Source organism: Protopterus annectens, chromosome 3.part0 (genome assembly GCF_019279795.1).
Source record: "Protopterus annectens isolate FY-2018-M chromosome 3.part0, PAN1.0, whole genome shotgun sequence".
Lineage (NCBI taxonomy): Eukaryota > Metazoa > Chordata > Ceratodontiformes > Protopteridae > Protopterus > Protopterus annectens.
In genome coordinates, this window is record NC_056731.1 from 800146903 (window position 1) to 800162918 (window position 16016).

General features: G+C 36.6%; 1 protein-coding gene across 1 annotated transcript in view; it reads right to left on the bottom strand.

Annotated features, from left to right (window-relative positions):
• Positions 1 to 16016, bottom strand: part of TERT (telomerase reverse transcriptase) — a 1470615-nt gene that overhangs the window by 807555 nt on the left and 647044 nt on the right. The window contains exons 10-11 of the mRNA XM_044065146.1: positions 15490 to 15561; positions 5260 to 5448 (exon numbers count right to left, since the gene is read on the bottom strand). Coding sequence (XP_043921081.1) covers positions 5260 to 5448; positions 15490 to 15561 — 261 coding nt within the window. The remainder of the gene's footprint in view (positions 1 to 5259; positions 5449 to 15489; positions 15562 to 16016) is intronic.

Below are 16016 nucleotides of genomic sequence, written 5' to 3' on the forward strand. Positions count from 1 at the left end.
GCTTGAAGGCTGTATTGTGGAGAGATACTTGAAATATGTATCCTGACCATGGAAAAATAAACACTCAAAAATAAGGTGATTGACAGAAATCATCACTTACAGGCTGATGAAGACGTATATACAGGATACCGTTCTGTGCAAATGACGAACCTCGTCCACTTAGAAGAGACTGTCTGAGGAGTGGAAGAACTTCTGACAACATTCATCTCCTTTAAAACTTCTATTAAAAGGAATGCTGGGTGCAAAGGGTTCTAAAGGAGAAGCCAGGCCCTGAGGCAGAGATGAATGCCTTCCCACTCAAGACAAACTTTCTGAATCTGTAGTTGGATAGCTTCCTGTAATGCCAGGGAAGTGAGAGTCTTAAATGGCTGACTTCTTAGCCATTATGGGCAGTAAAGCTAAGCTTTGGCCATTCTTGTCAGAATATTATAATGAGGAGTGGAACCAGAAGGAAGGTTGAAAAGACACAGAAATCTTCTCTGCCAAAGAACAGAGAATGCATCTACCATGAGTACCTACTGTCAAGCTGCAACAAACAGAATAGGAAGAGGATTGTATTCTCCTATGTGGTAAATAGGGTGATTTCCAGGTGCCCCATTTCAGGAAGATCTTGATGAGACAGGATTATCAAACCCTCAGTTCCACAGGAAGGCTGGTGCTGTAACTGAGGCAGTCTGCCACAGCAATCTCTTCTCCCAAGATATGAATGACTAGCAAGGTGATGCCCTGGTCTATAGCTCACTCTGGCACCCATTGCACCTCTCTGTACTGGGGAACAAGTTTATACCACTCTGTTTTTCATGTACCACATAATGGTTTGAGTTGTCTAACAAAAGAAGCAGGAACTCTGGTCTCAACTCCCCTACTAAAGCTTTTAGGATAAATGTACTGGCCATTCTTCTAAGTCGGTTTATATGGACATCCTGTTCCTGAAGAATCAGGATCCCCATATTCTAAACAATATTCTCATATCAAAACATGTGGTAAGTTCTGCAATAAGGGAAGGCCCACATTTAGGTTTGTGGGGCTACTAAACCAATCTAGTGACTGGTGACGACAATCTGACATAAAAAGTAAAGTCTAACAAGTCATGATGAGTTTGTAGCCACCGATACCTAACCAATAACCATATTCTCAGGATAATGAACAGAATTATGCAGATAATGGATACTACAGAGCCCATGAGTTGCATCCAAGACTGGGCCCTCCATTGTGTTCAAACTCAGGTTGCCAAAGTCATATTTTTCTGGTCCTTCTCCATAGTCAGGATTGACTTACAGTAAAAAAGTGTCAGTCAGATTTCACCCCAATGAAGGTAATCCTCCAAGTAAAAAAAAAAAGACAAGTTCTTCCACTTGATGCAAATTGGGCTTGCAAAGACAGGAAAGCTCAAGCCAACCATGTTTAAGATGGCCATCAGAAGCAAGTCAACCAGGCTGGGGAGCACCTTGATAAATATTTTGACTATAAGAGATGTTCACCATGTTCCAAAAAAATGATGCTTAACCAGAATGATATCAGCTTTAATGTAAATCTTGGACAACGATGTGCCAAAATGCATCTGATATATACACATGCAATGTTAAACATGAGCCCTACAGCAGCAGGGGTATAATCCTCTGGACAACAGCCACCATCTGGAATCTGATATTAATAATGTGCTCAGTGAGGTCACTGAGGTTCAGGATGGAATGGACGTCCTTAAATTTTTCAGAAAAAGGAAAATGTAAGAGAAGAATCTCTCTCTCTCTCTATTGCTCTTTTGCAGAATACAGTTTGTGTCTGTTATAAGAACTCCTGGTCTTTGAATGGAAGACTGTGACCACATCTAAAACTCAATGGTCTGCAGTGACAGCTCCCCAAATAAGGACAAACTTAGACAACATGCCTTCCCTGGTGAGCACTGCAAGAGAGTCAAAACTGCAGCTGATGAAGTTATCACTCCAGAACGGTTAACCAAAACCAACTGGGAAGGCAACACTCCCTGATGCTTGGAACACTTACTATTCTACAAGGAGATTGTTTCTGCTTCGCAGAAAACTATGGTGGCTTGGACAAAAAGAACCGGGCTGATGGGAAGGGCATCACAGAGACACTCTGTAATGGTCAACACCTGCTTCCTCTCCTAGAGGTTCTCTCCCAGGTCCTTGAAGACCTATCTAAAAAGGAAGATACCTCCATTGGAGGTTCCAGAACAGTCTGGCTCAGGACATTCTTAAAAAAACAGCTTCAGCTGTGTCATTTAGCAGAGACATGTTCCAGCTGCTCTAAAGGCTAACGAACAAAGGAAAATTGGAAAATAGGAAAATACTGGAAAATGCATTCAAGACTTCAATCTACACAGATGGGGGGTGGGGGTGGGGTTGCACCGAACACTGTACTTCTTGGAAGCACAAGGAATGATATTCAGATGTTTTAGTACTGCAAAAAATGCAGAACAGACTCTATGGAGGGATTGGACCAATCAGTCTTCATATGTCTTGCTTGGATATAAGTTGAGACACTTCTGCAATGGAAGGGGGGGGGCTAAAGGGCAGTCAATGGTAGACTTCATAATCTTGATCATCTGCAAAGATGGTGGTCATCTGATGGGTGGCTACAGGGGGTTCCTCATTCTATGTATTCAACTCAAAAACAGAATTAATATTCATCAAGTCCTCTTCACAAAAAACAAAGCAAGGAGGAGTCCTTCTCTAACCCTAGCTCTAGCAGGGAGTGGTCTGGGCTCTGTACACAAGATGATAAATGTGCTACCAGTAAGCACCAGGTACTGGTGAATATACACTATTCACAGGAAGAGCACATGCTGAGGGTCATGCCAGGATGCCACAGACCTGTGTGGGGACCTGCAAAGGAACTAGCCTGTGTTTCTTAAATTTTTATTCCCGCATCTGAAAAGAAAACTCCCATCACATATCAAATGTGCAGGTAACACTGATGTCTAAGCCTTCTCTTTGGATTCAGTAGGTGCAGAAGGAACCATACGAGTCTCCACATCTAGAGCAAGTTAGACCTGTATAACCATAGAGAAAATCCAAAAATCCTGATAGCTAAAACCAAAGCCTTCAGTGGGTGTATGCACTGATTACTAGGTCTTTCCCATAGGTTCAGTAAATGCAGGAGGGGCCAAACAAGTCTCCACATCTAGAATAGGTTAGGTGTGCATTACCTTAGAGGTCTCCTGAGAAAACTCAACTATCCTGATAGCTAAAGCCAAAGCTGTCACTTCACATAAGCTAGTTTAGTGGGTTCAGGTTTCCTGTAAGAGGCAGTATGGATACCCTAGAATGCATCATCCACAAGCAGACTGCCAGGACTGCATGTCCCACACTCTTCTGATGAATTTAATCCCTTATGAGCCAAGACAGAACTCAATACTCACTAGAGATGAAAACTGCCTGTTGGACAAATGCAGGAGAAAGATGTTTTCACTGATGTCTGGCCTCTGTTTTCTTTATCTTCTTCCCGTGAAAGTGGTCCTGAACCTGCAGTGCACAAGGGTCTTTTGACTAATCTCTGTGCAGCCCACTCGATGTATCTGCAATTTTCAACAAAGTGACATAGGTCACTTCTTCTCTTTTTATCCTGTGTGGTTGAAGCTCTGGTACTTCCAACAATGCCTCACATTGTGCTTTTACCCCAAACAGTAAAGCGAATGCAGATGTGGGTCCTGCGTTTGATCTACTGACCACAGAGGCCGCAGAAATAGATCATTAATTCCACATACAATATCATCTTTTGCTATAACATTATATGTCTATATTTCCTAAAAATCAGTAATATCACAATCTTCTTAAGGTAATACATTAAAGAAAGTGCCATGACCAAATTGCTGAATCTAGCACTGTCTTATACTGACAATGCAAATAACATTACATATACTATCAAAGCTAAAAAGAAAATTTAAAGGGGGAAATACTGACTTGTTCAGAGTTGTAGGCAGTGCACCAATGTTTAGAAACAAGAAAGGCCATGATTTTAAATTATTTTTGAAGAAAGAATACTTGACTGGCACAATTTTGTCATAAAAATGAACTGGGACATTCCTCTTTGGTTTCTGCCCACAGTGTCAGTTTATTAATGTAGGTCCAAGTTTAATATTTAGACAGATTAACAACTCTCTTTGAGCTAAACAATTATTTTAATTTAACAATTCTTTTAATTTAACATCTGCTGTTTATATTGCCACTTATAATACATGTAAAGTAGCTGGTCTTTCAGAAAATTCAATTGTTGAAGTGGACTATGTTACACCAAACAGAATGCTGTAACTTACTCAACTTGTGAGAAGGGGTTGAACTGGCAGCTCATTATTAAATGTCACTCAATATCTGGGTTATGTTTGTAATTATACAATTTGTGCATAAATTAAGAGTCGCCAGTTGATATTTCAATGTGTTTTTACTTAAATGCACTTCACATATGCTGAACTCTTTTTACCATTCAATACATTAAAAAATTCTGCATATATTTGCTTTTGGATTTGAAATGTGTGAAAACTGTTGCTTGTTTTAAATCATATGATTTTTAATGATATTTAAATGAATGACTATGACTCTGATATTATTCTGATGAAGTCTCTCCACTGCTCATGAGACAAAATTGTTAATAGATTATTAATGCTAAAGTCATGTTATTCTTGTGTATACTTTTTTGTTCTACTTGTTCACTTTCCTATTTTTTATGACTTAGCTGCTGTTTTTGTGTTCTAATGAAAACACAGGGTTGGGAGGGTGGCATAATGGTTAAGGTGTTTGCCTTACAAACATAAGGTGCAGGGTTTGAATCTCACAAGGGATAATTGGCTAGGCGTACAATGCCTTGCAAGGGCAGTTAGCCTAGTACTCACCTATGAACATTATATCCTGTGTGCTAACAATGCATTTTTTTGTGGTGGAGGATACTATAAGCACAACTAGCAACAGTAACCCCTATGTAAAGCTGATGCACTTTGACTGTAATGAAGAGAATTATATTCATAATCTTAATTCATGACTGCATCAGCCCTGGCTGCACACCACCATAGCTTTGTTACAAATACTGCATTTTTTTTTTTGCAAATGCAAGCAAATATTAAGAAATTTAACTTTAGACTAAAAACAAGAAAGAGCTGTTTTATGCAAGACAGTTAAAAAAGAAATACAAATATGTTGCTTATGATGTACTTTTAAATATATTTTGACACAGCGTGGGATATACATACTTCATATGCCCAAATGTACATCAACGTGACTAAATACATTTGCTGGAGGCTCCTACCTGGAATAGTCACAATATACTTCAAGTGTCTTTGTGTCCAATAACAAACCACACCATGGGAAAAGACAGTGAGATGGCAATTGCTTGGCAGTGAAACAACCCAGGATTTCTTCAACAACAGGAAAGTTCACTACAGTTTTGTGAAGGCTTATGGAGCAGCCATACTCTGGGATCCCAGATGCAAGAGTTCTACAATAGAAAAAAAGAACAGCTATATAAAAACTCAAGTGAAATACAGATATCCAACATGTATCAGTTAAGACTGCAATAAACTGGAATTTCATCCAAAAAGCTGGCGCACTTCAATGCAGATACCCAAGCAGTGCCTAAATAGATATGCTTGTGTTCGAGTCAACAACATCTCCTAGGTCATAAAGACAAATATGACCTTACTACTACCTCATGCCCATCAACACCAAAGAACTTCATGGAATGTTCCAGAGGAAGAAAAAGGGAAAAGAAGCAAAACCCATTCCATGCAAAAATGGTAAAAATAACCAGAGTTTCTGAGAATATCAAACAAGATGAAATTAAGAGGAGGGAGGGAAGGCAAGAATACAAACAACTCGTTGACTTCTTAAAGATTGTAATAGTGAGGCTTTAAAAAAACCTTTATAACAAATCACAGCACATAATTCATCCAAAGTCAAGCCTGCAACACTACAAGTCCTCAAAGACAAAGTATGAATTCTCATGTCATCATGTCTGTCTTCCTTGTTGAAAAAAGGTGCAACAGAGATATCTAAACTGTTAAGTCCGATAAACGGAGTGGAGTTTACTTTTTGTCTACATCATGACAAAATTTAGTACACTTCCTTTCATTATAAAGGAAATAAATGTATCTGTATTTCACAAAAGCCTACTTTTGACTACATGATTCATTCTTGGCTTACTCACTGAAACAGCAGAAGATATTATGACATAATTTGGTAGAGAGACAAAAATTGGTAGAGACAGCTTGTATTATCAAAAGATGGCAACAAAGGCATTCAACTTTGCTTAAGTATTTTCTGCACAGAGCAGAAATCCACTTAACAGTGACATTACAGTGATACTACAAAGCATAAATTAGTACTGCAGTAGTAATAATTGTCACTACAGCAATGTTTCTGAATGGTACTACTAATATTGTGTTTATTGTGTGATATGCTCACAAAAATTTTCCCAAGAGGGTCAGCTAAATACTTTATGGCCACTTGATTTCTAAGTTCATAAAATAAAGAAGAATACATCATTGTATGACTGTGCACCTGCAGGAAATGACACACAGATGGGAGGATAGCTATATTTGCAAGCTACAAATGATCCTGCATTTGGTAGAAGTTTGTTGACCTTCGGGTAATATTTTAAAGTACAGCCTGGTACAATAGTAACCATTTGAAATGTTGGGACCTGTTAGAGTGAGTCCCAAAACAGGAAGACTGAACGGCCAAATAACGGACTTACATGTATCAAGTCCAAGATGGTCATTTCACAGAATGTTCCCTTTTCTCCACGGTAGAGCAATGTCAGACTTGGTATACATAAGGTCAGGGGCCGGGTGATTGCCCCCTCCCCCCAAAAAGAAGTTTAAAGGAAAAGAGCGATGTTTCTAGATTCTCTCTTTTCCGGGATTTTTAGTCTCTTTTTTTTCGGTTTGTCAGCACTTGGCATTATGAATGCCAACATTACAGTAGGGAGCCAGTAAAATATGTTAGCCTCTGTGAATTCAAATTTTAAGTGCTAAAGCATACATTTAGCATTACCTGACCACCAACTTTTTTCCAGTTATATTACCAGACTTTCTAATACTTTCACAATAATATTTACTGTGGCACTTGTGGCAATATTATGCACAAATGTCAACTCCAGTGGCATACACGGACACAGTCTTGACTACGGTTCTAGCTGCCCAAGTTCAATTAGGGGATCAGGCTTGTGCTAGAGCTGGCATGGGAAAGAAAGGACTGATGTGACTTTGGTGGCTAGCTTCTCTGTGGTGGGGCCCACATTCTTGTGGTTTAATCTCCATTGGAGACCAGAGACCAAAAAAGACTACAGCGGACCTTTTAAAAACTACAGCCCTTGGAATGAATTATTCAGATAAGGTCCTTTGCTTAAAAAAGCAAAAAGATTCACAATATGTATTTATATAAAACTTGGTAAATGCCGTGTCAAAAATAGGAGACAATATCATTATTTTCATACGACTCATTAGTGTTCAGTTTTTCTTGCTCATTTTAAAAGCACATTTAATTTAAGTGCAACCTTAAAAGATAATTGGAGATAAAAATGTACATTTTCAGAATTATTGCACAAGAATAAATTACTTTAGGTTAGTGGGCTAGCTCTAGAAAATACAATGTCTACTTATAAGGAAAAGATGAAGTCAAACCCTGTGAAGCATGGCAGCTTATAGGGATGGGTGAGTGAGAAATATATATATATATATATATATATATATATATATATATAAACACACACACAGATATAAATATACATATTATATATATATATATATATATATATATATATATATATATACACACACACACACACACACACACACATATACACACACACACACACACATATACACACACACACACACACACACACACACACACACACACACACACACACACACACACACACACAGGTTCCCTTCAGGTCATCAAACAGCCATAACATCGAACCCCATATGGCTGAGACGAAAACATTGTTTCTTCACAACATCGAATCGTTTGCAAGGAGATTGCTGAAGAGAAAAATTCCCATTCACTTCAATGTAATTGTGATCTCAGAGTTGGTATATTTATATACCAGGGGGTGTGGGGGGAGTGTTTCAGTGAATGGCACTTGTGACCTGGCACTGCATATTGAGAATCGAAGAGTAACACTTCCTTTTCATGCATCAACTGCTATACATTTCACTTGCCTCTCATATGACATCAGTGCAGTGCTAGGGTGCTACAGGAAGCCATTCATTTATTAATGCAGTCGTACTCTAAATCACGGTGCAGTTTAACCAAGGATACCCAATTTCAAACTTCCACTGCGATTTCCATTCCAAAAGGCAGTAAAAAAGAGCACTTCCTTGGCTTCCTCTTTAGTATCTCTTCAGAAATATAATGCAAAAAAGTTCTTCTTTAACGAGAACTACTACTTAGCATAGACATTTGGTCTCTCATTTTCTGACTTCCACAATAAGCAAAGGAAAAGTTAATTAACTTACTGGTGATGAATAAAAGAACAATCTACAGCTGCTCCGTTTTGCTGCCAAACATATTTTTATGAAATTAAGTGTGCGTATAAAATGAGCAAGAAAAAATGACCAATCAGAATTTTAATTTCTTGTAAATCAAATGTGTTCCATGCTTGGCAGATAAATAGTGCAGGCTGCACAGATCTCATATTTAGTCACAATCCAGACAATAAATCTTGAGAGCTCTTTGCACTGTTTGCAGAGAGAAACATAACATTAAATGCACAAGGGCAAGCAGCTTAGTAAAAAAATAAAATTTGAAATTAATGGATATGAAAAAGACATAGCTGTTTTCCTGGTACCTAAATATCTCAATGCATTTACTGGAAAGGTGTATAATGTAGTTGATGCCTGTGGGAGAAGCTGTCAATTTGGGACTACTGTTCCTATAAGGGAGGGTTAAACTTCATTGTTTGAAGATGTACATAGTTTTGTGTTTGTTTTAAGTTAATATGTTAAGGGGGTGCTCTGGGACTCTGCTTCTGTTTTGTTTTTTGAGGGTTTACATTAAAACAAAAAGTATTGTAAAATGTGACCTATTCAAAAGGGGATGAAAAAACTCTATAAAGAATCAATCTGCCAAACATTAGTGGGTGCATGCAACACAAAAGCTGGAAATAGACATTTAAAAATCTAACATAGATAATAAGTGGGTATAAAATAATGTATTATCACAGTGGCTACATTATCTATATTATTTTGGAATGTGAGTGGCCTCACAGGTATAGGCAAAAAGGTAAGAGTATTTAATTATACTAAGAAATGCACACAGCAAATAGAAATGTTATAGTAGCCAAATTTGGAAAGAAGTGCCCATGTGAATTTCATAAATAAAGGACTTCAGGGTGGATATTCAGCAGAAAGTTAGGATCAAATAAAAAGGGGAGCACTTATACTAATTTCTAGAGGAGATCTAATTTGACAGAAGGGGGAAAATAAAATAATGGTAGATTTGTGGTAGTAAGGGGCTATGGGTAAGGAAGAAGGATTACTCTGGCATGCATTTATATTCCATCTAAAACTGCTATTATGGAGCTTAATAAAATTTTGGGAGAAATAATCAACTTTCAGCAAGGAATATTGTGTAATAATCAGCATTCAGCAGGGAATATTTCTTATAAGTGGGCACTGGAACTTGATTTGCAACAGTGAGGATGTATCTGGGTACCTAGAAAAGAAAACAACAAAAATATTTGGTATGGAAGATGTGAATTCAGTAATAAGAACTCAGAGAGAATGTTATATCTTATTCCTCAAGGTACTGGACTAGACTAGACAAATTACATTTCACAGGAACATGTGTATTTAATTGAAAGTTTCAACACATATCTAATAACCATTTCAGATCACGCACCAACAAAAACTAAGATAAAATGCAGGGTAATAAAGTAAAAATGAGACACTGGTGCTTTCCACCTACCTGTTAAAATGAGAGGAATTTAAGGAATGGGTAATTGAAATTATTCAAGAATTATTAGGGGAGATAGAAATTTCTTCAGAATTTATAGTTAGTGAGTGGGATAAAATGAAAATAGAGTTTAAAAACAGGGTAGAAAACAAAAAGAGTATTCCCATGGAAGTTAGGCAAGAAGAAAGTGACAAAGACCTGGAAGATTTTGTTTAACTGTATTTTAGAAGAAGGGGAGGCACTAGCATCTTGGAAGAAAGCTGTGGTGACTGTATTACCTAAGGTGGTAAAAACCCATCAGTCCCAGCTTCATACAGACACATTTCAATTTTCAGCTATGATTATAAATTGTTTATGTCTACACTAGCTAAAAGAATGGCAAAGGTGTTGCCAGATTGATAGATGTGGATCAGTATGGTATTGCAGATGGGAAGGCAAACATTTGACAATATTAACAGAACAATACTAAAGATAATAACCAGGAGCAAAGCAATGAAGGGCAAAAGTACCTCTGTTGCAAATCGCATAAATCCAAGGATAGGCAAAAACAGTCCAAAACTTTTAAAGACATACTACAAATTTCTATAATATTAAAACCATAAGAATAAATCAACTAGATAGGCCATAGCATTGATTATAATCAGGGCTGGTGGAGACTGCATGTCCACCAATGTGGTCTATTTGGCCACTTGTGTTATGTGCCCCGCATTCTATATTGGAAAAACGAATAGGTGTTTGAGGGATAGAATGCGGGAACACGTTTATCATATCAGGATAGGTAGTCCACATAATGCCTTGGCGAAACATGTAAGTGAGATGGGTTTGACACATAGTTTTAGATTTAGGATTCTAGAAAGATTGTATGACACGCACAGAGGTGGAGACATTAGTAATCTTACCGAGTCCAAAGAAAGTACTTGGATTATTAAATTTAGATCTGATGTTCCACCAGGTCTTAATGGGAAAGTACCCATTAGACCGTTTCTAAAAATGAAAAGACTGAGGAAATGAATGCAGGCAATTTTATATTATATATTTTTTACACTATTATATGTGATTGTAAATGTTAATACTATGCAGTTTTAGTGTATGACATCATATGTTTTATAATCCAGCAAGTCCTTGAGGTATTGGTGTGTGCCATCTAGATATGCTGGTATATATATGTTTTTAGTACTAGAAGTTTTATTTTGAATCTTAGAAAATGTTTTTAAATATTATCTTAAATCAATGCTATGGTTTACATGATTATAATCAATGCTATGGCCTATCTAGTTGATTTATTCTTATGGTTTTAATATTATAGAAATTTGTAGTATGTCTTTAAAAGTTTCATTATGATTGAATGTTTGTTCCCGCCTTTTGTTGTATTTAAATGTCTCAATAGGTGTATGTCATTGGTCTGATGAAGCTGAAAGCGCTAACCATGTTATTCTTTATGTGCACGCAAATAAACTGATTCTATTGGAGAATTTTGGACTGTTTTTGCCTATCCTTGGATTTATGCGATTTGCAACAGAGGTACTTTTGCCCTTCATTGCTTTGCTCCTGGTTATTATCTTTAGTATTATTTTCTCTGGCTGTTTACCAGGAGCATTTACCCTACGTGGATCTGATTTTTTATTTATTAACAGAACAATGATGATCCAGAGGGGAGCAGAATACAAGAAAATACTGCTGTTGCTGGTGGGTCTTGATGCACAGAAATCATTTGACAGAGTAAGATGGGATTTTAAGAGTAGGGCAATGGAAGCATTTGCATTCCCTTGATACTATAATAAAGATAATTAAGAAGATATATGAAGGATCAGAGACCAGAATTAAATTCAGAGGGTTCCTCTCTGCTAAGTTGTGTTTGGACAGAGGAACCGGGCATGGGTATCCTCTTTCCCCTTTGTTATTTGATTTATATTTATAGCCAAAGGCAAAGAAAATAAAGAATTCAGAAATGCAAGGATAATTGGTATGGTAATGAAGAAAAATTAACTTTATTTGTAGATGATATTAATTTGTACCTGAAAAACCCAGGAAAAGGACATCTGAGTGCTGTGGAACATTGTGAGACAGTTTCAAGTCTTTTCTGGATATAAAATTAATGAAGATAAATTAAAGACTATAGCCATGTACGCACACACACATCGGTTCAGCAACACCCACATTTATGGGAAAATAATAAGGTGAAGTATTTAGGAGTATTGACTGAAATGGCTTCTGTTATGGCAGCTAAGACTATGAAGAAAAAGACTAAAAATGTAATACAAAAATGTAGAAATTAGAAGCTCTTTTTTACAGATATGGATAGGAAGTTACAAGCAGTTGAAATATGTTTTGTCCCTTTAATATTATATACAGTTCAGCCATATTTGTATCAACCAGATAAGAAGTTGCTGACACTAATTAATGAAGAGTTGAAAAAAATTATCTGGGAGTGGAAAAAGGCAAGAGTTAAGTGGGATGAGTCATTCATCCCAGTAGAACAATGTGATTTAGGATTAACTGATTTGAAAGGATATTTTACAGCAACACAGTTAAGGCTCATATACATAACACAAGCAGAAGATTATAATTCAAAGTGGAAAGGGATGATGATAAAAGCAGGGGAAAAGTCCAAGAAATAAATAGAGTGTGGGATTTGGGATGCAGATCTTTAAGGAGAATAATAACGGCCAACAGAATATTATACTCATAAAGTAGCAGAAAGTATTCTAAGAACTAATCCAACATGAGAATGGAGAAAGGAGATTTTTCTGATACAGATGACTGCATATAGGGGGCAGAGAAAATAGGCAAATATACAATAAAGTCCAGAACGTTTATGAATTTTGCTTGGAAGTGTTTGCATACATATTGCTATAACCCAAGCAAATGCCAAATAATTTTTCCTCAGATATGTAGCAAATACTGGGGGCATGACTGTGGGGAAAAAGGTAAGGGGGAAGTGTGTTTTGGGAGTGTAATCAGTAGCAGATTCCCTACCGAATACTCTGTCAGAAATCTTGAGTGAGCAAATGGCTGTAACTCAGAATATGATTTTTTTTGAGCTGGGACACAATATCTGAATTGCCTAGACATAGTAAGTTAAGACCTTATTCAATTTACTTTTGTTAGCTGCTAAAAAACAAATACTAGAAAATGGAACACAACATCTAAACTAACTGTATTTAAAGTGCTGAATGTTATAAAAGAGATAAAAGAACTGGGAGATGGATCTCTGCAAAGGAAAGGAGCAAATTACATAGAAATAAATGGAAATTCTGGGAACAATACATGCAGAATAATGTACAGGAGGAGTAAAGTTAAAGGGAAGGTACAAATTCAACAAGTTACATAATGTTGGACTGATGATAATTATAAAGAAAGAAAAGATATGTGATGTATACTGCATGTAAATTGAAAAATGTTAATATGGTTTGTTTTCTTTTCTGTTAATCTGTGCTTGCCTGTGTCTTAACTGATAATTTAATAAACATATTTAAAAAAAAGTCTAAGGAATCATCTAATATGCAAAGCTACCAGTACATGCCCTGTAAAGAAAATCCAGCTTCTGAGGGCACTGACAAAAAGCGGGATCATGGTAGACTTGATCTGTAATCTGCTATTTGAGTAACACTCCCTGGCTCTGTGTAAAGAACATGTCAAAGTGCTTAAATATATATATATATATATATATATATATATATATATATATGTATATACATATGTATATATATATATATATATATATATATATATATATATATATATATATATATATATATAAACGTATATATATATATATATATATATATATATATATATATATATACATATATATATATATATATATATATATATATATATATACATACATATATATATATATATATATATATATATATATATATTACACATACAATATATGGGCGGCCACGGTGGTGCAGTGGTTAGCATTGCTGCCTCACAGCAAGAGGTTCTCCGGTTCGATCCTCGGCTGGGGTGCCTTCTGTGTGGAGTCTGCATGTCCTCCCTGTGGTCGCGTGGGTTTCCTCCGGGTGCTCCGGTTTCCTCCCACATCCCAAAGACATGCTGCAGGTGGATTGGACACTCTAAATTGGCCCTAGGTGTGCATGTGAGTGTGCCTTCTGTGGAAGGTTGGGCGCCGGGCTGGCAACTCGACACCGTAAAACTCCACTGCCATTCAATGTGCGGACAAGGTGATCCGCTGTGGCGACCCCTAACCGGGAAAAAGCCGAAAGAAGAAGAAGAAGAAGACACACACAATATATGTACATATATATATATATATATATATGTTTTACACATACATATACACGTATTTATACATATGTACATGTGTGTGTGTGTGTGTGTGTGTGTGTGTGTGTATATATATATATATATATATATATATATATATATATATATATATATATAAATTACACATACGTGTATACATACACATACACATGTATTTATATATGTATACATATGTAGATATATATATATGTATATGTATACATATGTAGATATATACAGGTCCACTTCAGAATGTCGACCGTTCAGAATGCCGACTTTCATATGGCCGACACCATATGATTGACATTCCGAAAGACCAACATCCTGAAATAGCACCATTTACCTACCTGTAAACACAGTAAAACTGTGTTATGCAGGGGGGCAAGCCCCCCTGCACCCCCACACCCCCTACTACTTAAATATTCTCACTCCGAGATCACAGTGCAGGAAAGGGGAATCTCCCAGTCCTGCACTGTAGCGGGATGTCTGCTATCATTTGTCCGCCTTTCAAACGTTCGTTCATATGGTGTCGGCCATATGAGTTTCGAACATCTGAAAGTTCGAACAAATATATATGCACACACACACAAACATATATAAAGAGGAAGACTGCTCTGTACATGGATTAATAACTGTATATCTGTAACTTTTTAACAATCTCACACACTTACTAGCATCTTCTATACTATGTACTGTATGTGACAGTATTTTCTGTCTTTCTTTTATTTACTTTAACTAGAATGTGAAAAGATACCATTTTGATATCTAGCTCACTTATCTGTTCAATAAATGAAATAAAATAAAATATACACATAATTAAATAAAATAATGTTGCCTGTCAGCTTGGTTCAGAAGGATAAGGCTGCAAGTTACTAATTAGCTTCATCCTTCAGTCATGAGTTTGATTCCTTCTTTCCGCTTGTAAACTATGTGCTTCTAAACAAACCACTTTAATAAGGTAGCACTCTTGTGTCATGCTTGAAGACAGGCAGCTGTGCGCACTGGATTTACTTGGTTGACAAATTCATTAATTTTAAAATGATGATCATCTAGGCTCAAACCCTGAAAAAGGCAGTTTGTCAAAATACTTGTCCAAGAGCAACCATTTGCTGGTATTTGAAGTATACATCAGCGCCTGCATTCATTCCACACTAACTTTCATGTGCTTGTTACCGTGTATTCTGTTTTAAACCATAATAACACAAAACAGACATAAAACCACAAAGAAGAGAGAAAATTATTACACTTAAAATACTATGCACTTTTATAGCATTTCCAAGTTGTTATGAGTAGTTTGCCATACCTCAAAAAAGTTTCTGCGTGACACAAATGGGGTGTAACCAGTAGAAAGTCATCAATCAATCGTAACAGTACACTGGTGGGAAAGAAAACCAAAACATAAATCAATTCATCTTAAGGCTAAAGTGGATCTGTTAATGCTACAGTTCACATGCATTTCACACTGTAACATTTAGCTATTTTCTACAGTACAAAATCATTATACCATGAACTATACTATACAACATACATTCATCAAGAGATTTATGCTCTTTATCAACACTACTGCCTACCTGTAATAACAAGATATTTAAGAAAGTGGGTGATAGCTGACACTTACTTTCCCTCATTCTTCCCTCTTACATATTTCTGCCTTATAACTTCAAGTACTGTGGTTCAAGTCCAGTTCTCCAGTAACGTCGACACATCCTTCCTGTGTCCAAAGGGTTTTCTTCAGGTTCTCAACTTAAACAAGCGGGTTGACTTGACTGCTTTAAACTATCTATTAACACTGCATTTGCCTTGTTTTAGTAACTTGGGCTGTGCTTAGAG